At 45.0% G+C, this 18,968-nt stretch overlaps 1 protein-coding gene across 6 annotated transcripts in view; it reads left to right on the forward strand.

Annotated features, from left to right (window-relative positions):
* Positions 1-468: 468 nt before the first annotated feature.
* The window catches only part of LOC131106076 (tenascin-like), a 32,583-nt gene continuing 14,083 nt past the window's right edge, over positions 469-18,968 (forward strand). For 2 of the 6 annotated variants that reach the window (XM_078794085.1, XM_078794087.1), the window contains exons 1-7: positions 469-480; positions 4,673-4,832; positions 12,645-12,788; positions 15,820-16,315; positions 16,522-17,649; positions 18,358-18,621; positions 18,693-18,808. In XM_078794085.1, the coding sequence (XP_078650211.1) occupies positions 15,850-16,315; positions 16,522-17,649; positions 18,358-18,621; positions 18,693-18,808 (1,974 nt within the window). In that variant the 5' untranslated portion in view covers positions 469-480; positions 4,673-4,832; positions 12,645-12,788; positions 15,820-15,849. Of the gene's footprint in view, positions 481-4,672; positions 4,833-12,505; positions 12,548-12,644; positions 12,789-15,819; positions 16,316-16,521; positions 17,650-18,357; positions 18,622-18,692; positions 18,809-18,968 lie in introns of those variants that run through there. The other 4 variants (XM_058054827.2, XM_058054838.2, XM_058054809.2 and 1 more) reach the window with 3 other exon arrangements.

The raw sequence follows: 18,968 nt of genomic DNA on the forward strand, positions 1-18,968 counted from the left end.
ATATCCTCATATTACAGTTATTCCCATGTAATCTGAATGTAACCCTTTACGCCACTGACAAAAAAATAACTATCCTGTCATGTCATGCAGTTGACTGGGATCGACTTTATTTGCGCACTTTGCATTTAGTTCAAACAGGGTATTTTTTTAATTTAAATGTATTTATGTACCTTGAAGTCAGAGCCATATAAGTATTCTCAAGTTGATATATGTTGATGTGTCACTCTAAAAAGGAACCTGCAGTCTGTAATAAAAGTTTGGTGATTTCAACAGTATTGTTCCTGTTGTTACATGAATGACGTGTATGAACCTTTCCGCCGATACAGCAGGAGGCGCTAGGCACCTTAAGAATCACGTTTGCAGCCCGCCATCACACCAAAGAAAAAGACTTGATCAGCCAATGGTAGGTCGTCATACTGATAACTACAGGTGGGTTGTACTACACTTTTTTTGTGTCAAGGCATACAAAGCAAATACAAGGTCAGTATCACAGATATCGATACTTTGGAATTGTGTTGATCATGACTACAATCAGAATAAAACACCCTGGGTAGTAAAAAAATATTTGTAAGAACAAGTTAACAATATATAAATGCAATAAACATAAACGAAATAATACTATTATTTCATAACATACAATTATTTAAGCAAAATATCTTTTACAATACTGCAAAAATAACTTTACAAATGAAAAAATCCTATTCATTCAATATCGGGTTTTGACCCCAAAATTCCTCCTGTACCCAGGAGAATGTAAACAATATTAAAATAGCCAATATGGCGGCGACGTTCAGACGTACAGCTAAGCTAGCTTAGCTCATCTAGCTCGAATGACATCTTTGCACACTTTAGAACAACTTATATTGATTTATTTTCATACAGCAGGCAAAATCTACGCTGCGCTTAAAATCTACACTCTTACCTGCCATTTTCGTTTTTTTTAAATTAACTATTATTTGTACCTGAATTACGTTGTGTATATGAATGATGGCGTATTGGATGCTACTTTGCCAGGTTGCCAACTGTGGCACAAAGCGGTACTGCATGTTTATTTCTGATTTGAAGTGTACATTTCTGGAGTCATATTATATATATATATATATATATTTTTTGTGACTTAACCAAGGCTCTCCAAAATGTGCATTTTGTTGTTGTTTAAATGTAACATTTAATCATTTTGCATGTCAGTGATATGATGGCATTACATGATCCACTTCATGGCCATGAAAGCATATGGCTTCCCAACATTGACCACTAGAGGGCACCGTGAGCCCTGAATGACCTTATCCACTGGCGGACTGTCCAAAACAGCATCCATCCAGGTACTAGCAGCACTATTGTTCTCCTCCCATTGGCAGTGACATTTGCAAGAATACTTTCCAAATTGCAGGTTTAAATAGTGGAACTGACCCTTGTTTCCTTCCCGGAAAAATCCAGAACTCAAGACGTTATGCTTTCAAGTCACTCCAACACTCCATATATTGTGTATGAGCAATCCATATTTGAAGTTTTTCAAGTTACAAAGTGATGCAAGTTGGCATAGCACGTTACTTGGTGGTTGCATCAGTGGTTCATGAAATATTTACTCAAAACCCTACTCAAAAACTTCATATTTTGTGTGTATCAGTGGCTATGACTACATATACAGTATAATGTATATACTGTAAATGTAGTTTGTAAAAGTGTTTGCTTTTTCATAAAATATAATTTTACAAATTTTGTGAATGTAAATTTTCTGCTTGTAATATCGTGACTTTATTCCTATTTTTGACTTTATTCTCCTTGTATAATCTTTTTTTCCCCAAAACCTAATTTTCCAAAAATTGTATCTTCATTTTTGTTTAGTTTTTTTCCCTCTCTTTTAAAATATTTTTTTTAATATTTTTTTATTATTATATATTATATTATTTTTGGACGGGACAAAAAAAATATGTTTTTCTTTAATATTTCAACTTTATGCTCCTAAAACATATTTCACCTCTTGGTAGATTGAAATTTATTGTCTCTTTGGATTTTTACTTTATTGTTGTAAAATTACTGTAAGTTTTTAAAGCCTATTTTCAGAATGTGCCAGCCACTAATGACAATTAAAAAAACCCAACAATGATCAATGAAAAAACAGTCGCGGGCCACAAATGGACACCCAAACGTTTAGCATGTTTCGCCGAATCGCTATAAAATTCGGTATGCGCTTTACGGGGACTGCTAAGCAAGAAAATGAACATCCTATAAGTCAATGAGCATTCATGTATGACGTGTATGCTAGCTTGCGTGTCTTCCCAGGCATTGTTCAACCAAACCCCCAAAGCAGTAAAAGCAACACAAGCCAGACGTGAGGGTGAGCAAAGTTTGAATCCCTCGGACTAAACGGTTAACGACTGCGTTATTTTCCAGGTCTTCTGCAGCGTTCCGACGGCGCTCTGACTCGTTAGCCAGAAACCAGGTCAAACCCCCGAGGTCGTGTCGATACATAATTAAAAACAGGATAGAGACGGCCTCCCTTGTCTCCAGCACAGCGGATGGAGGCCTTTATTCCGCAACGCATACATTGGATAGATTCCTCCTTTCAATCATTCAAATACCTCATGATGATGCATCCTCATACTCACCATCCTGGCAAAGGATCCCACCTTTACTCCGCACCGTTCCCTTTTCAGTCCAACTGTGACATAGGGACTACCAACATTCCAGTCAAATGTACACTTCCATACTGCCTTCAAAGTACAGTACAGACTTGAACAGTAACGGACTTGGTTAAATGTGAAGCACAGTACAGACTTTGACAGTAAGAGAACAATGAATGCCAGCGATGCCCCGCAGATACGACCACCGCTCAATGTCCCCAAAAGCCCAAGCAAGAAATCAATGAAAGTGAACTGCACAGCATGTGAGCTATACGCTGATAGGAAGACACGGCCACACTCATATAACATCCAAGACCCCCCCCCCCTCACAGAAACTGCAGCAGACATATTGTATGCACAGCAGGATAACGTATGTTATGAAGAATATATGATAAACGAGTGCAGTTTATGAGCATACCGTACCTCCACACTAAGTCGCCCTTTGACCTCTGTGGATTCCACCGGAGGGAAAATGGGCGATAAATCACCTTTTTCTTTATTGTCCGTCACCGGCCGTGTAAATCTGTTGCCACATCAGGTTCACCTCTGACCTGCGGAATATTTATGATTTTAAGCAGGGGGGGGGGGCGCCGCTCAGTCCACCGGTCGATAGATGAAGCTTTTCTCCCAAAGGTCCAAGCAAGGTGGTCATGTGACCGAAACGGTGGTCTCTTTCTTCCTCGGCTTCTCATTGGCTGCCTTCTTTCGGATGATGTTGACCTTCCTGGAAGCCGTCAGTCAAAGAACTTAAAATGTCACCTTTATGTTGAATGCATCAAGTGGGGACCTCCGTCTCCTTTATTCATTTCCTACCAAAGCTCAGGTGGAAACCCAAACGTACAAGCAAGGATAAGTGGCATAGAAAATTGATGGATGGATGGATGGAGAATGTTTTTGCTGTAAAGTTGATTTTTTTATAATATTATGAGGATAAAGTCCAAATATTGCAATATAAATATTACAGATGAAGAAAGTAGAAGCATTTGGAAGAAAAGAAAAATGGGAGCTCCTGGAAGGAAGGAATGACGCTAACCAGGGTTCCTCTAATCGAGGTTCCTCTAACCAAGGCTCCTCTAGCCAAGGTTCTACTAACCAAGTTTCCTCTAGCCAAGGGTCCTGTAGCCTGTAGTGTAGTTTCCACTAACTAAAGTTCTACTAACCGAAGTTCCACTAACCAGGGTTCCACTAACCAAGGTTTCCGCTAACCAAGGTTTCCGCTAACCAAGGTTTCCGCTAACAAAGGCTTCCTCTAACCAAGGTTCCACTAACCAAGATTTCTCGAGCCAAGGTTCCCGTAGCCAAGTTTCCACTATCTAAAGTTCCACTAACCAAGATTCCACTAACTAAAGTTCCACTAACTAAAGTTCCACTAACCAAGATTCCACTAACTAAAGTTCCACTAACCAAAGTTCCTCTGACCGAAGTTCCACTAACCAAGGTTTTGCTATCTAAAGTTCAACTAACCAAGATCCCACTAACTAAAGTTCCACTAACCAAGATCCCACTAACTAAAGTTCCACTAACCAAAATTCCTCTGACCGATGTTCCGCTAACCGATGTTCCGCTAACCGATGTTCCGCTAACCGAGGTTCCGCTATCTAAAGTTCCACTAACCAAGATCCCACTAACTAAAGTTCCACTAACCAAAATTCCTCTGACCGAGGTTCCGCTAACCGAGGTTCCGCTAACCAAGGTTCCGCTAACCAAGGTTCCGCTAACCAAGGTTCCGCTAACCAAGGTTCCGCTAACCAAGGTTCCGCTAACCAAGGTTCCGCTAACCAAGGTTCCAATGTAGTCATGCAGTATGAGTAAACGTAATACCAAGAACTGTCATGACAACCAAGGAATGTTATCAAAGCAGCTAGCCATTATGTTGCAATGGCAATCCAATGCGTCCCAATGATGGCTAATGTGTGTCAAACAAGTCATCAGTCATCTTTGTAAGGACAGTAAATTGAAGCGTATTGGTGCTAAAAAGAGACGTCAATAGAAAGGTTGATGAGAGTGGAAGTCCTGACCTCCTTTGGATTGCTCATTGATCTTTTTAGACGACTTCCTGCGGCGTTGTTGCTGCACATCAGCTTTGTTGGGGCGCCAACAAACATCAACAAATCATTGGGCCGCAGAAAGCCATTCTGGAAGGTCCTGGGATGCCGTGTTTGTGGGGACGTGAGGGTTCACCAGGGAGACACTTCACCTGCACCCGCTGTAAGTAGCCGTCTTTCATATTTTATCTTCCAAAACGCTGTCATGGCTCATACGCTACACCAGGATGTCTTTGGTCTTGTTTTTTTAGTAGTTTTGTTTGATTGTCCAAATATTTAAACTTTCTTCTTAAATCATCTTGGTCAATTTTCTTCTTGTAATATTTTTACTTTATTCTCATAATATTAATTACAACTCTATCTAGTTTTGTTTGTTAATCATAATATAAAAAATCATTTTGAAAAAATAAAATTATGTAATTTTCTTTGGGATATTTACAAGTTTATTCTTATAAAAATGTAGATTGTAAGATGTAAATTGCCCCTTGGGGTAATAAAGTTTAACTTGACCTCGACCTAAAATTGCTTTTTACTTTTTTCTCGTCATATTTTGACTTTATTCTTGTGAAATTATTACTATACTTTTAAAATTTTCTATTTGTTTAAACTCTAAACAACTAAATTGTTTACATTTTATTTTTCAAATTACTTTGGATTTTTTTCCTATAATATTTGATATAATTTTTCAAAATATTTGAGTAATTTGACTTGATTTTTGGAACTTTCAAACTTTTTCCACAACCGTAATTTTTCAAAAATTGCAACCTTGATACTAAAATGACATAATATTATATTGTTCTCATAAAATGACCACTTTTTTCAAAGTGTTTTTTTTTAATTATTATTTTATTCTTAAATTATATTTTTGCCAATAAGAAAAGTAGCAGCAGCGGGCCACAAATGGTCCTTTTGGACACCCCTGCTCTATACACTACTACTTACTCTAGTGCTACTCGTACTAGTACGAGCTACTCGTACTTGATGTACAGGATGTGCTTGTACATCACGATGCCTGTCATCACGATGATGGTATTGTTGCAAATCTGAATAGATTTTCACCCCATTGTGTGAAAAAGAGCTTTGAGTCACGACACTGCATGATATGCTGCGCTGCCTGCAAATGAAGAGCATCAAAGATGAAGGTCCGCTAGAGCAAGCGCCACTAAAACAAAGATGACGTATTTGCAGCTTGGTGATTACATTCCGCGTGTCTCTCGCTAATAATTCCCGCTGATGGATGGGCGGAACAAGTGTTGTTTAAGCTAACAACAGGCAATGTTTACGTAGCGGCCCAGAACTAGCGCTCCGGTAGCCCGACGAGCGTGACCTCAGCTTCGAGCCGACGGAGAAGATAAACTTGATTCACCTCCGAGAGAAATTTACACATCACAGAGCAAGAAGGACACGAGTTCTGCTTTTGGATGTTTTGTGCAGTTTGCCGATGTTGTCGGCTAAATCCATTTGGCTCGGGGTATCAAGTTCAATCCATTTGTCCTTTGGCTTCAGCAAAGGTCTCCAACGTTCCATGAGCTCATGCGCTTGTAGCTCGCGTGTTAATGTGTTAATTGTCATGGAATTGTAAAAAAATAAGGCTTTCGTTTCCCCCGCTGAGACTTTGTTGGACATTTCTTTCAGAACACAGAACACGCTAATGCTAATAGCAGTTGTTTGGGAAAACACCCACCAAGTGTGGGCGGTTTAGTTTGTGAAAATAGTCTCTTCAGAAGCAGATAATAAATTTACTGAATGTTGATTCTCGCTTTGGGGGCGGCACGGCGGTCGAGTGGTTAGCGCGCAGACCTCACAGCTAGGAGACCAGGGTTCAATTCCACCCTCGGCCATCTCTGTGTGGAGTTTGCATGTTCATATTCCAAAAACATGCTAGGTTAATTGGCGACTCCAAATTGTCCATAGGTATGAATGTGAGTGTGAATGGTTGTTTGTCTATATGTGCCCTGTGATTGGCTGGCCACCAGTCCAGGGTGGACCCCGCCTCTCGCCCGAAGACAGCTGGGATAGGCTCCAAACACCCCCCGCAACCCTCGTGAGGATAAGCGGTATATAATGAATGAATTAATGAATGATTCAGTTAGCGGCTGCACGGAGCACTAGTGGTTAGCGCGCAGACCTCACAGCTAGGAGACCAGGGTTCAATTCCACCCTCTGCCATCTCTGTGTGGAGTTTGCATGTTCTCCCCGTGCATGCGTGGGTTTTCTCCGGGTACTCCGGTTTCCTCCCACATTCCAAAAACATGCTAGGTTAATTGGCGACTCCAAGTTGTCCATAGGTATGAATGTGAGTGTGAATGGTTGTTTGTCTATATGTGCCCTGTGATTGGCTGGCCACCAGTCCAGGGTGTACCCCGCCTCTCGCCCGAAGACAGCTGGGATAGGCTCCAGCACCCCCGTGACCCTCATGAGGATAAGCGGTAGAAAATGAATGAATGAATGATTCTCGCTTCCTGTTTCCAATCAACAAACTTTTTAAAATTTATTAGTAGGTTCAAGGTCTGGTGGTGCCATCAAATAGATGAAAAGCGGCCTTCCGTCGACACGTTAGCATTAGCATTTGTCTTAATCCTAATCCTCCCCACTAGTATTTTTATTTGACAAACTGCGGACCTCACACAAGTGAGAATAATTGCTGGAGGCTCCCACTTTCTCATTTTCCATGTGTCCAAGTCGGACCGCAGCAGAGTTCCTGCAGCTGCCCCCCCACACACACACAGAAAATGCTGAGTCGACGCTAAGTGAGGCCAGACTGAGTAGCCTCGGCGCTGGCCAGCCATCATAAACGATGACGGGGAGAGCGAGTGGAAGGGAGGCTTGGGGGGGGTGTGAGGACCCTTTGGAGAACGTTACTGTAATAACTTATCCGTGACACTTCTCAGCTGGATGTGATTACTTAAAGGAGACTGTAAGTCATGTGTTTTCAGTGGCCGTGTTGCAACAGCGTCTGCTCCTGTGGACGGAAATCACAAATCCCCTTCTTCTAAACAAACCTCGACTATGAGATCTCAGTCCAAAAGAACCTTTGAGGTGTGCTGACAACATGACAACAAAATGCTACAATGCTACAATAGCCGACTTTAGTCAGTTCTCCAATGAGAACTGCCCTTCCATTGATGTGTAAACCAATCAAGGGTGTAGTCTGCTCCCTGACTCAGATGGAATAAATCCAGATTAAGTAGCTAAGTGAAACAGGATGGATAGATCTGCTCTGTCCATCCTCAACTGGGTTGCGGCCCAGACGGCCAATGGCTTGTGAGACCTTTTCCCTCCAGCGTGTCCTGGGTCTACTAGTCTTCCGGTGCCCAAAATACCTCTCCTGGGATACTCGGAGTCCTTCCCAGATGACCATTGTCAATACTATTTATCTAAGGGTGTGAATCCAGACATCCAACTCATGTATTCCAGACTCCACCCTTTGGTGCCAACCCAAAGATTGTGATCATAGCCGAGCTTGGGAACGCTCTCCGCCACAACAGTACAGTAAGGCGAGCATCAATGGCTCCAATGGAATATTCCTTAGGCCAAGTAAGAAGACAAGCTAAAGTTTGAGCCTACATAGTGGTCATGAGGAGTCCACAAGTCCAGTGATGTCCAAAGAAGTGACCTTGCATCAGTTTTTGCTTTGTCGCTAACACACCAACATGTTGGATAATCCTTGTTGCTATTATCTAACTTGAGCTACTTGAAGCTAGCTTCAGGCGCCAACAGAAGCCACGGACCAGCCTCATTAAGGGCGTCGCTTTGCCAAACATTCAGCGTGGCTCATTCAGGGGTCAATTCGATCCTGCAAATTATTTCTCCAATCTTTAAACAAAAAGTAAACCCGTCTGCAGCGTCAAACAAGGACACCCGAGCTCAGTCTTCAGATCCATATTAGTTCATGTTTGGGCGAGGGGGGCGGCAGCAGCTCGGGTTCTGTTCAGTGTTTGGATGTGGCCGTTCGCCAGTTTGATGAGGACGCGGAAAACATTCAAAGGTCCGTCCCACGGGCTTGCTACTCTTCAGGTTCTTCACTGATGTCCAACACATGCCGACCTTATCTGAAATCACAATTCCGTAAAGGAACACAGACCCAGAACAGACCCAATCTAAAGCTGTTTTTCGTGGCCTTCAGGGAGTCCAACTGCTCCTCCATAGCCTCCGGCCCCTTTTGTTGCAGTTTTATAATTAAACAGAGTGTGAGTAAATATTTCAGCAAAGTCCAGATGGAAAACTGAGCAACTACAAGGACAACAGAGTGGTCTTTGGAGGCCTAACTATAGGGGATAGTTTTGATAGCGGTGCTGGGCGACGGCAGCTTTGTTTATTGAACTGTGGCTCTCCATCATCTATGTGACACCGGTTATTTATGTAAGCTTGGGTCTTCTTAAGAGCCCAGCTTTGTCTGTTTGAATCCGCAGAAGCGTCCTGAGAAGACATGACCTCATCTCTTGTGTATCTGTGTCATGTGGTTTTTCATCGCTTTGGAAGCTCGGAATAACAGCTAAGGACCTGCAACAGGGTGCGGGATCGCCACGCGCCTTGACGCCTCTTTCTGTTGCGATATTACTTTACAGTGTCTGCTCAATGTCCCTCTTGACTGTTTTATGGTCCAAAGAGACCAAAGTCTAAAAGGTCACCTGTGTGGTTCTGTGCTAGTTATGAGTGTTTCTCATTCTACTTTCTAATGTCTGCTTCTTGTGTTTATTTTGCGACCGTACAGATCAAAGAGCATAATGCTAGACCAGTCTTTGCTTCATAAAGGCGGCATTCGTGGATGATTTTAAGGGAGCGGTCAGACTTCGAACATGGCTAAACAGACCCGATCAGTCGGCTGGCATTCCAAGCAATTTGTGTTTGTTTAGTAATGACAAATTGGGTTGACTAAACGCTGATTTCTTAGATCGGTACTTTGTTGCATATCTCATAGACTTCAGTTCTGTGCTTAAGCCTACGTCACAACCAGTCGTACAGGCTCCTACCGGCAACAAACACACAGAAGGTGTGAGCGTAATGTGCTGATTGTCCAACCGTAAACTGGATGCAGAGGTTTGTTGTCATGTCAGACAAATTCTATGGACGCTTACGTTTTTTTTCAGGTTGCAAAATACACGTCCGCAATTTGTGTGTCAACCGTACGGCCAACATTAAGTTTATTTTTATAGCCCTTAATCGCTAAAAAGTCTCAAAGGGCTTTACAAGCTGGCAACAATCGACAACATCCCCAGATCTGAAAAACCTCTGTATGTGTCTTTTGTACTTTTAGCTGGTGTCAATTTTGAACTCCTTTGTGTGTCGTGCCGCTCAAACCGTACATACTTTTTAGTATTGTGACCGAAGCTTCAGGCAGGTTCCTACTGTCCAAAAGTGGATTTACACAGTAAAAAAAAAAGTTGAGTTAGAATTAAGGATCGACCGATACATCGGCCGGCCGATATATTTTTTCCTTGAATCGATATTGGCCGATACGCGCGTGGGTTCACCGATATATTTTTCCACCGCATGATTTACAGTCACGCGTCACGCGTCACGCTGCGGAGGAGCAGTCATCACATCGATGCTAGATAAAACTTAAACTACGACAGAAATGTTTTTCACATGGTTGAATATTTACTCCTTTTACAGTTGATAATGCCGTTTAAATGTGTGTTTAAGAAAGCTGAATCCTACTGTGTTCAGTGTTTACATTTCAATAAATATTTGTTTAAACATGAGACTTGTAATATTTGTTATCATGGTCATTTTTTTAATGTAAATTGAGGGATCAAAAGCAGTATCGGCCACAAATATCTGCCCAAGCAAAATCGCCCATCGGCTAAGGGTGATTCGGTATCGGCATCGGCCCCAAAGAAAACATATCGGTCGATCCCTAGTTAGAATATTCCTCCAAATCTTAGAACTGACATCTTATGTAAATAAGCCCACACAAACAAGGTCAAATCCTGTTTCTGTCATAATCTAGTGTCATTTTTTTTAGCTTTCTTGGCATTCCGTCAAGCAAACAGTGGCTTGGGTTGAATATTTTGGGACCCTCACATAGACAAAGGAGGCCTGAACCGACAAGACTGATAGAAAAAGGGCTTTAGTGAATAATCTGACAGGGATTATTAGCTCACAAAACGCTAGCTAGCCATGTTGGTGGCGGCCATGTTTCCGGCTGTGCTCGCAAGAGGCCTTTTTTTAACTAGCGTGACCCATTTGTCTGGTTCTGCTTGGGACTCCTTCTCCCTCGGGGGCTCTCCGTCAGACCCTGCAGAAGAAGTTTTGACTTGATGAATGGTGACAGACTGAACGTGTTTATATATATTCCCTCAGCATAACTTGAACTCCAAACATTAGCACCATTTTATAGTGAAAGGTAATAAAAATGCAGACATGTTGTTCACCTTACGCTTGTTGCAATGAAGAGTGACAAATCTGCTTAATCTCCTTTTGCGAGCAATTTGGGCTACCGTTCATGTCTCATGGTAAAACAAGGGTTTACTACGTGAATGCCAAGCGATCATTTGAAAGATTTAAGCTAATTCTTTCCTCCTCTCAGTCTAATCACATTAAGACGAACAGTTGGCGGTTGAGTGGTCTTGGAGTTGAGACTCAGTTGACATCACATGTTCCCCTGCGGCTTGCTTTCATCCGTGTCCAACATGGCTGGACGCAACACTCGAGATGCTTTGCTACTCGTCCCATCTGTTCATTTCAGGAGCATGTCGCCAGGAGCTGGTTTCTTTGATCGTTAGCAGAATTAGCTTTTCCACAAAACTTTGAGGTTGGCTGGAAAAACTTTGATGACTGGTTGTGACCTAGGCTTTCGCTGTGTCGAAAATGATGACTGCTGATTTGTGATTGGTAGAATCGTGTGTTAGATTGAAGACTGAATTGTCTATGATTGACAGGCGATGCAAGTTCTGGTCACATGGGATAGGCTCCAGTTTCCTAGAAAAGTCAACATTTCCTTTTTATGTTTGTCAAAAGTAAATTGTCAACTGATAGACTGCGCATTTGGAATTGGTTTACCAGAATTGTAGCTTCGCGACATGGCGGTCGAGTGGTTAGCACGCAGACCTCACAGCTAGGAGACCAGGGTTCAGTTCCACCCTCGGCCATCTCTGTGTGAAGTTTGCATGTTCTCCCCATGCATGCGTGGGTTTTCTCCGGGTACTCCGGTTTCCTCCCACATTCCAAAAACATGCTAGGTTAATTGGCGACTCCAAATTGTCCATAGGCATGAATGTGAGTGTGAATGGTTGTTTGTCTATATGTGCCCTGTGATTGGCTGGCCACCAGTCCAGGGTGTACCCCACCTCTTGCCCGAAGACAGCTGGGATAGGCTCCAGCACCCCCGCAACCCTCGTGAGGAAAAAGCGGTAGAAAATGAATGAATGAATGAATTGTAGCTTCAGTTGATTGACAGGTGATCTTTCCGGTTTCGGGACACCTAGGATAGGCTCCCGCTTCCCAGTGTCTTCCACCAGAGTAATTGGTATAGAAAACTAATGTTTCCGTACGTTAGGGTCAATTGATGACTCCAAATGTGTAATTGATTTGCGGATTTGTATGTTCAGTTGACTGTTCTGGACACCTGGGATAGGCTCCAGCTTCAGTGTCGCTGACCAGGGTAAGTGAAACATAAAAGTGACGGACGGACGGATGGATGGACGTTGCACAGTTGAGTGAACCTTCAAGCGGTGATGCGTGAAGTCAAACAAAATCTGACATCACTTTCCTTCAATTCTCGTGCATCCCTTCTAATTTTCCTGCCGGGCGACCGCAAGCGCCGCTCACTCTGTCATGACTCCGAGGAACGCTGCGGTGTCCATTAGCCACAGAGGAGGAGGAGGGAGGGAGGGAGGGAGGGAGGGAAGGAGGGAAGACTGACTGCGCTTAAAGGTTGGAGTGGAGGCAGCAGCAGCGTAGCTCTGACCTCATCACACTTTAAAAGACATTCACTCCCACACTCTCTCTCTTCCTATGCTGCCGCCCTCAGTGCAGGAAGGAGGAGAAGCTGACACCTTGCCGGAGAGGAGAGCCTGCGGAGCATCATGTTCTTGGCTTGAGCGAGACGAGGAGAAGGGGAGGGGGTCTTCACACTTCACTTCTCCTGCAACAAGCAGCGACAAGAAGCCCGCAGGTAGGAAAGCAATGCATGCAAAAGTGCTCGCTTTGGGCAATGGAATTTTCAACTTCATCACGAGCTGTCCTGCTGAGATCAGAGGTGATGACATCAGAGGCGTTCTTAGCATAGTGTCTCTGGTGTCAATCACAATCACACTGTGATTGACTGGTGATCAATGCACCCTGAAAGCCAGCTTTTGTCCCGAGTCAGCAGAAGTGATGTGTTCATCACAATTCAGTTGTGTTCCATCACGGGGACCAAGAAAGTGGATGATGCGGATGGTGCAGGGATGAACGAACTTGATCCTTTTAGTCCATTAGTGCTGCTTAACTGGAACCGACCGGAATGTACAGTCAATCTGGATTTAAGAGTTTACATTCAACAGAAATCAGTCAATTGTTTGTACTTTCATGCATTGCAAATACGGATACTTATAGGTTATCACATGGTTTGTCTGGTATCAGGCCAGGTATCATGCCCCCAAGTGTCAGTATCAGCCCGAGACCAAAGGTTATCACATACTATTTAATCATGAGCTTATTATCACATACTATTTAATCAAAAGACCATTTTGTTTCCAGAAAATGTTCAGTTTATTACATTTATTATATCTAAACAGTGTAAACACAACAATTGCAAAAATATTTCAACAATAATATTTTATCAAGAGTCTTATTTTATCAATGTCTGACAATTAAAGTTCCATTAATCTAGTTTGGGTTTTTTGGTGACTGGAGAAGCACTAGGCACTAAGCACTCGTGTGCTGTTCTCTGATTGGTTGTTTCACGGGCACGATACCAGAGCAGCGCGCTCTGAGTGGACAGCTACGGGGGCTGATACTGGACATGGTTAAACTCTATATTGTATCAGTATCACTGCCCTGGGCTTTGACACAGTATCATTTCGGCCTTTTCCTGCATCGTTCATGGGCGGTTTCCAGGGTACAGGCCAATTAATACTGTAGTATGTGATAACGATCCGATATCATGTTCATCCAAATATAAGCCGATGTTATAGAACATGAGAATCAGCACCTCTGATTCTGGGTCCGTGGTTCTTGCCCGCAAAAGAAGGGAGTGCCATCTCCGAATCGGGGATGAGATCCTACTCCAAGCGGAGGAGTTGAAGTACCTCAGGCTCTTGTTCTTACTAGTGATGGAAGGATGGAACTTGAGATGGACTGGTGACTCTGCATCGGTCCGCTTTGGGGAAGATGGAGCTCAGCCAAAAGGCAAAGCTCTCAATTTAGTGGTGGATATACATTCCTAACCTCACCTATGCTCATGAGTATTGGGTAGTGACTGAAAGGACAAGATGGCGGGTGCTAGTGACTGAGGTGAGTTTTCTGTGTAGGGTGGCTGGCCTCGCCCTTAGAGATAAGGTGGGAAGCACTGACATTCGGGAAAAAGTAATTGAGGAAGACCAGGGCGGCCTCTGACCAGTGGGAGGCCTCGAGAAAGACCCAGGACATGTCCCAAATGGTCTGGGAACACCTTGGGATCCCCCAGGAGGAACTGCGCCCACTACCCAACTGCAGAAAAGTTGTAAAAGATGGATGGATGGATGGATTATCGGACATGTCTACTATTCTGCATAAAAATGCCAGTTCTGGAGATTAGGAATGGTTAATTATCTGTGTTTGTCCTCTAAGGCTTTGAACTTGCAACAGAGTTTCCACATTATGGCAACATTCACACAGCAAGTCAATTTCCTTTTGGTGGTATGTGACCTGGATCTGATTTCTTTCATATCGGTGTGAACAGTACAATTCCATTTTTTTTCCATGTATGACTCCTGCCTCATTCATATATAGATAATTTCATAAACATTTCCCCCCATCCTTCACAATCTTTATGTGAGACAGGAACACAAATATATTTCTCTTTTCTGTGCCTTATAAAAATTGAAAGTGAATTGCAGAATTGTTGACAGAACCTTGGCTCTCGTTAGATTGTGTACCCAATGACGTCTCCAGCTTGGTTGTTATTGTCTTGAACGTGCGCAGGAACAGGAATGATCCACACGTTACTTGTTCTCCTCGTGATTGCCTGACAACATTTAGCAAATCAGGGCAGGGTGGAAACTGGGAGATCTGTTAACGAGGTGTCGCTCTTTGTTTTCCCCTGCTTCACTGAATGTTGCCCAGATGATTTCCAGATGCAATTTGCAGAACAAGAGACGTACAAATCATAGGTGAACAAACAAACAGATGTGCTGAAATGTTCCCCACCGTGCTCTGCACAGTGTGCGGGGCTCATGCCTTCTAAAGTGAGAGATGATCTGGGCCATCGGGACCGGGCAGAGAAAGGTCCAATTCCCAGGTTCTTCTTTTCCAGGCTGGAAAGTTCCCGTTTGGCTGCCAGCGTGTGGGAAGTGATGGCTATTCTGGATTCTAGCTTAGCAAACGGCTCATATTTAGTTAAAGTTTCCTTGCTAGCATCCTTTCCTCGTCTTCTTTGCCTGCATTGTTAGCCTCGTGTATTTGAAGTGTTCAGCACGACAATACCTGTGGTTGAGAATCATGCAAATGTATTCGGTGTCGTCACAACGCATGTGTACGCTTACTTTACATAACATACCTCATCTTACCACTAGCCAGATGTGCAGACTCCGAAAAGCGGAGCTGCACTTTATTTTGATGCCGTAACAAATTCCTGAATGAGTGGTGTTCCTGCAGAAATAGGTCAAGGTGAAAGTTCAAGACCATAAAAGCCGATGAAAGGGTTCCCCCTTACATACCTGCGCCTCCAGCCCCTACTGTTTAAAGACTCCGCTGTGGCATTAGCGGAAAATGTCCATCAGGTTTAACGACATGACAAGGCGGGGAAAGCCAATGTGATGTCCGTCAATCAATACGACAGAGGAGACAGATCCCGCATGGACGCTGTATTCAAAGCCAAATAAAAAAATAAGAAGTCCGGTCTCCTGTTTCTGCCTGGATTTACTAATCCGGCACAGTGGGGACACAAATTTTCAAACTGCCGAAATTAAAATCCTAGGAACGTTTTCGTGTGGACTGGACCTTAATCTTGTTGTCTCTTACAGATCTATCAACGCTGATCATTTCCAAGCAAGATGGCGACAAGAGGCCTGACGCACTGCCTCCTTCTGAGCGTCTTGCTCACCGCCTGTGCTGCCGGTCTTGTAAAAAAGATGCTCCGCCATCGCCGCCAGAACCCTGAAGAACACAACGTCACCTTGCCCGGCGGCGATCAGCCTATGGTTTTTAACCACGTCTACAACATCAACGTCCCTGCCAGCAGCCCGTGTTTCGTCAACCTGGACGGCGGCCCCAAGAGCACGCCCCAGACGGAGACTGCTGTCACCTCCGGCCGCCACACCGCACACCAGGCCACGGATGGCGAGAACCAGATTGTCTTCACCCACCGCATTAACCTCCCTCGACAGCTGTGTGGCTGCAGCGCCGACGTGCCGGGCCTGAGGGACCTCATGAGCCGCATAGAGATGCTCGAGGGGGAGGTGTCGGCGTTGAGGAATCAGTGCGGCGGCGAGGGCACCTGTTGTGGCGCACAGGTGACAGGTGGGTCATGAATTGAAATGAAAGTCAGTCATGGTTTTTGTTTTTTTTTTGGAAAGGCTTGGTCCAGTTTATTTAGGTTGAAATTCTTAATGGTCAAAAGCCCACTTGCAGACCAACAGCTGACACATTTTTGAAACACGAGGCTAGCATAATACCATCCGTTTTGACGAGAGCCCTGCTTAATATCTATTCTTTGTCTGTCTAAGGGAACGTGCGAACGAGGCCTTTCTGTGGAGGCCATGGTAACTACAGCACCGAGTCCTGCAGCTGTAAATGTGAGCCTGGCTGGAAGGGTCCTAACTGCACTGAGTCCGACTGTCCCAACATGTGCCAGGGCCGAGGACGCTGTGTGGGAGGCGTGTGCATCTGCCCGGAAGGTTTCCTTGGCGAGGATTGCTCAGAACTGACGTGTCCTAACAACTGCTACGGGCGGGGGCGCTGCGTCAACGGCACCTGCCGGTGTGACCAGGGTTTTGGGGGGGAGGATTGCAAACAGCGCACTTGTCCCGGTGACTGTCACAGCAATGGGTTCTGCGTTGACGGCCGGTGTGTGTGCGCGGCAGGTTACAGCGGAGAGGACTGCTCCCGCCTCACCTGCCTCAATGACTGCAGCGACAGAGGCACGTGCTTCAACGGGATGTGCATCTGCGACGACGGGTATCAAGGAGAGGACTGCAGCCAGTTGGCATGTCCCAACAACTGCAACAGCAGGGGCCAATGCATCAACGGACGGTGTTCCTGTGATGTCGGCTTCCAAGGAAGCGATTGCTCCGAGCTGTCTTGTCCGAGCAACTGCCTCCAGAGGGGTCGCTGCATCAACGGGCAGTGTGTGTGCCAGGAAGGATTCGCCGGTGAGGACTGCAGTATCAAGACCTGCCCCTCAAACTGCTTCGGCCGTGGTGAGTGTGTTGAGGGGCGTTGCTTGTGCCACCCCGGATTCGCTGGGGAGGACTGTGCCCATCTGAGCTGCCCTAATAACTGCCAGAACCACGGCCGCTGCATAGATGGGCAGTGTGTGTGTGATGAGGGATTCGCTGGGGAGGACTGCGGTCAGAAAGCGTGCCCCAATGACTGCTTAGCTCGGGGATACTGCGACCACGGCGTGTGTGTTTGTCAGGAGGGCTACTCGGGCGTTGACTGCTCCGTGCACACCTGTCCAGACAACTGCAACAACAGGGGGCGCTGCATCAACGGGAGGTGCGCCTGTGAGAGTGGGTATGAAGGGGAGAGCTGCGCGGAGCTGAGCTGCCTGAACAACTGCCACGACAAAGGGCGCTGTGTCAAGGGTCAGTGCCTCTGTGACGAGGGATACATTGGAGATGACTGCTCTGAAGGTAGGTATTAAATATTAGTGGTCAGCGCGCAGACCTCACAGCGAGGAGACCAGGGTTCAATTCCACCCTCGGCCATCTCTGTGTGGAGTTTGCATGTTCTTCCCGTACATGCGTGGGTTTTCTCCGGGTACTCCGGTTTCCTCCCACATTCCAAAAACATGCTAGGTTAATTGGCGACTCCAAATTTTCCATAGGTATGAATGTGAGTGTGAATGGTTGTTTGTCTATATGTGCCCTGTGATTGGCTGGCGACCAGTCCAGGGTGTACCCCACCTCACGCCCGAAGACAGCTGGGATAGGCTCCAGCAACCCCCGCAACCCTCGTGAGGAAAAGCGGTAGAAAATGAATGAATGAATGAATGAATGATAGTGTTGTTGGTGTTCAGTCGGATGATTTTCCAACTTTTCCAAGTCAACTGGGATAGGCTCCAGCTTGCCCATGACCAGTAACTGGATAAATGATAGAATATAAATAGATGGATGAACCTCGCATGCAAGATTTATAAGTGGGAGCTGGAGACCGGAAAAGACCTAAGCAGACAGTCAAACCCAGAACCCCCTACTCCCTGCTGAAAAAGTATTTCGGTTTTTTTTTTTCATCCTTGGCATCTCCTCTAACACATCCAGATGTTTCTCTGGAGCTCACATTAGCTAGTGTGTGGTTAAAATCATGAGAAAGTCTCCAACTTTTTTGTTTGGTATTTCCAGTGTCTCCTCCAAAGGATCTCTCTGTCGGTGAGGTCACCACGGAGACGGTGGACTTGTCCTGGATTAACGACATGCTGGTTACCGAATACCTCGTCACATATGTGCCCACCCAGCCCGGTGGGCTCCTGCTTGACTTCACCGTGCCAGGAGACCAAACCACTGCCACGGTCGAGGAGCTCGAGCCGGGCCTAGAGTACCAGATCAACGTGTACGCTGTCCTGAGCAACAAGAGTAGTGTACCGGTTAGCGCCACAGTGGCCACAGGTAGAAAAGAACCTCGGAGAACAACTTCCTTTTGATGCAGCTTGGGCTGATCTTGGTTTCAATCCCCGTAGCTCTTCCACAGCCAGAAGGTTTGAGATTCAAGTCTGTGAGGGAGACATCCGTTGAGGTGGTGTGGGAGCAGCTCAACATCCCCTTTGACGGCTGGCAGATCTACTTCCGCAACACGGTCGGTCTCATTTGGAAAATTTCCCAGAGATTTTTATGAGTGAGAGGTGTTAAGGCAAGGCCGCTTTTCCTGGAAGTCTCAGCTCGGAAGAACACGGATTAATTTAGTCCCCAGTGTTTGCTTTGACGCATGGAAAATAGAAGTAAAGGACTGTGACAAA

Source organism: Doryrhamphus excisus, linkage group LG10, assembly GCF_037039965.1.
Source record: "Doryrhamphus excisus strain RoL-2023G ecotype Guam linkage group LG10, RoL_Dexc_Guam_v1.1, whole genome shotgun sequence".
Taxonomy (NCBI): Eukaryota; Metazoa; Chordata; class Actinopteri; order Syngnathiformes; family Syngnathidae; genus Doryrhamphus; species Doryrhamphus excisus.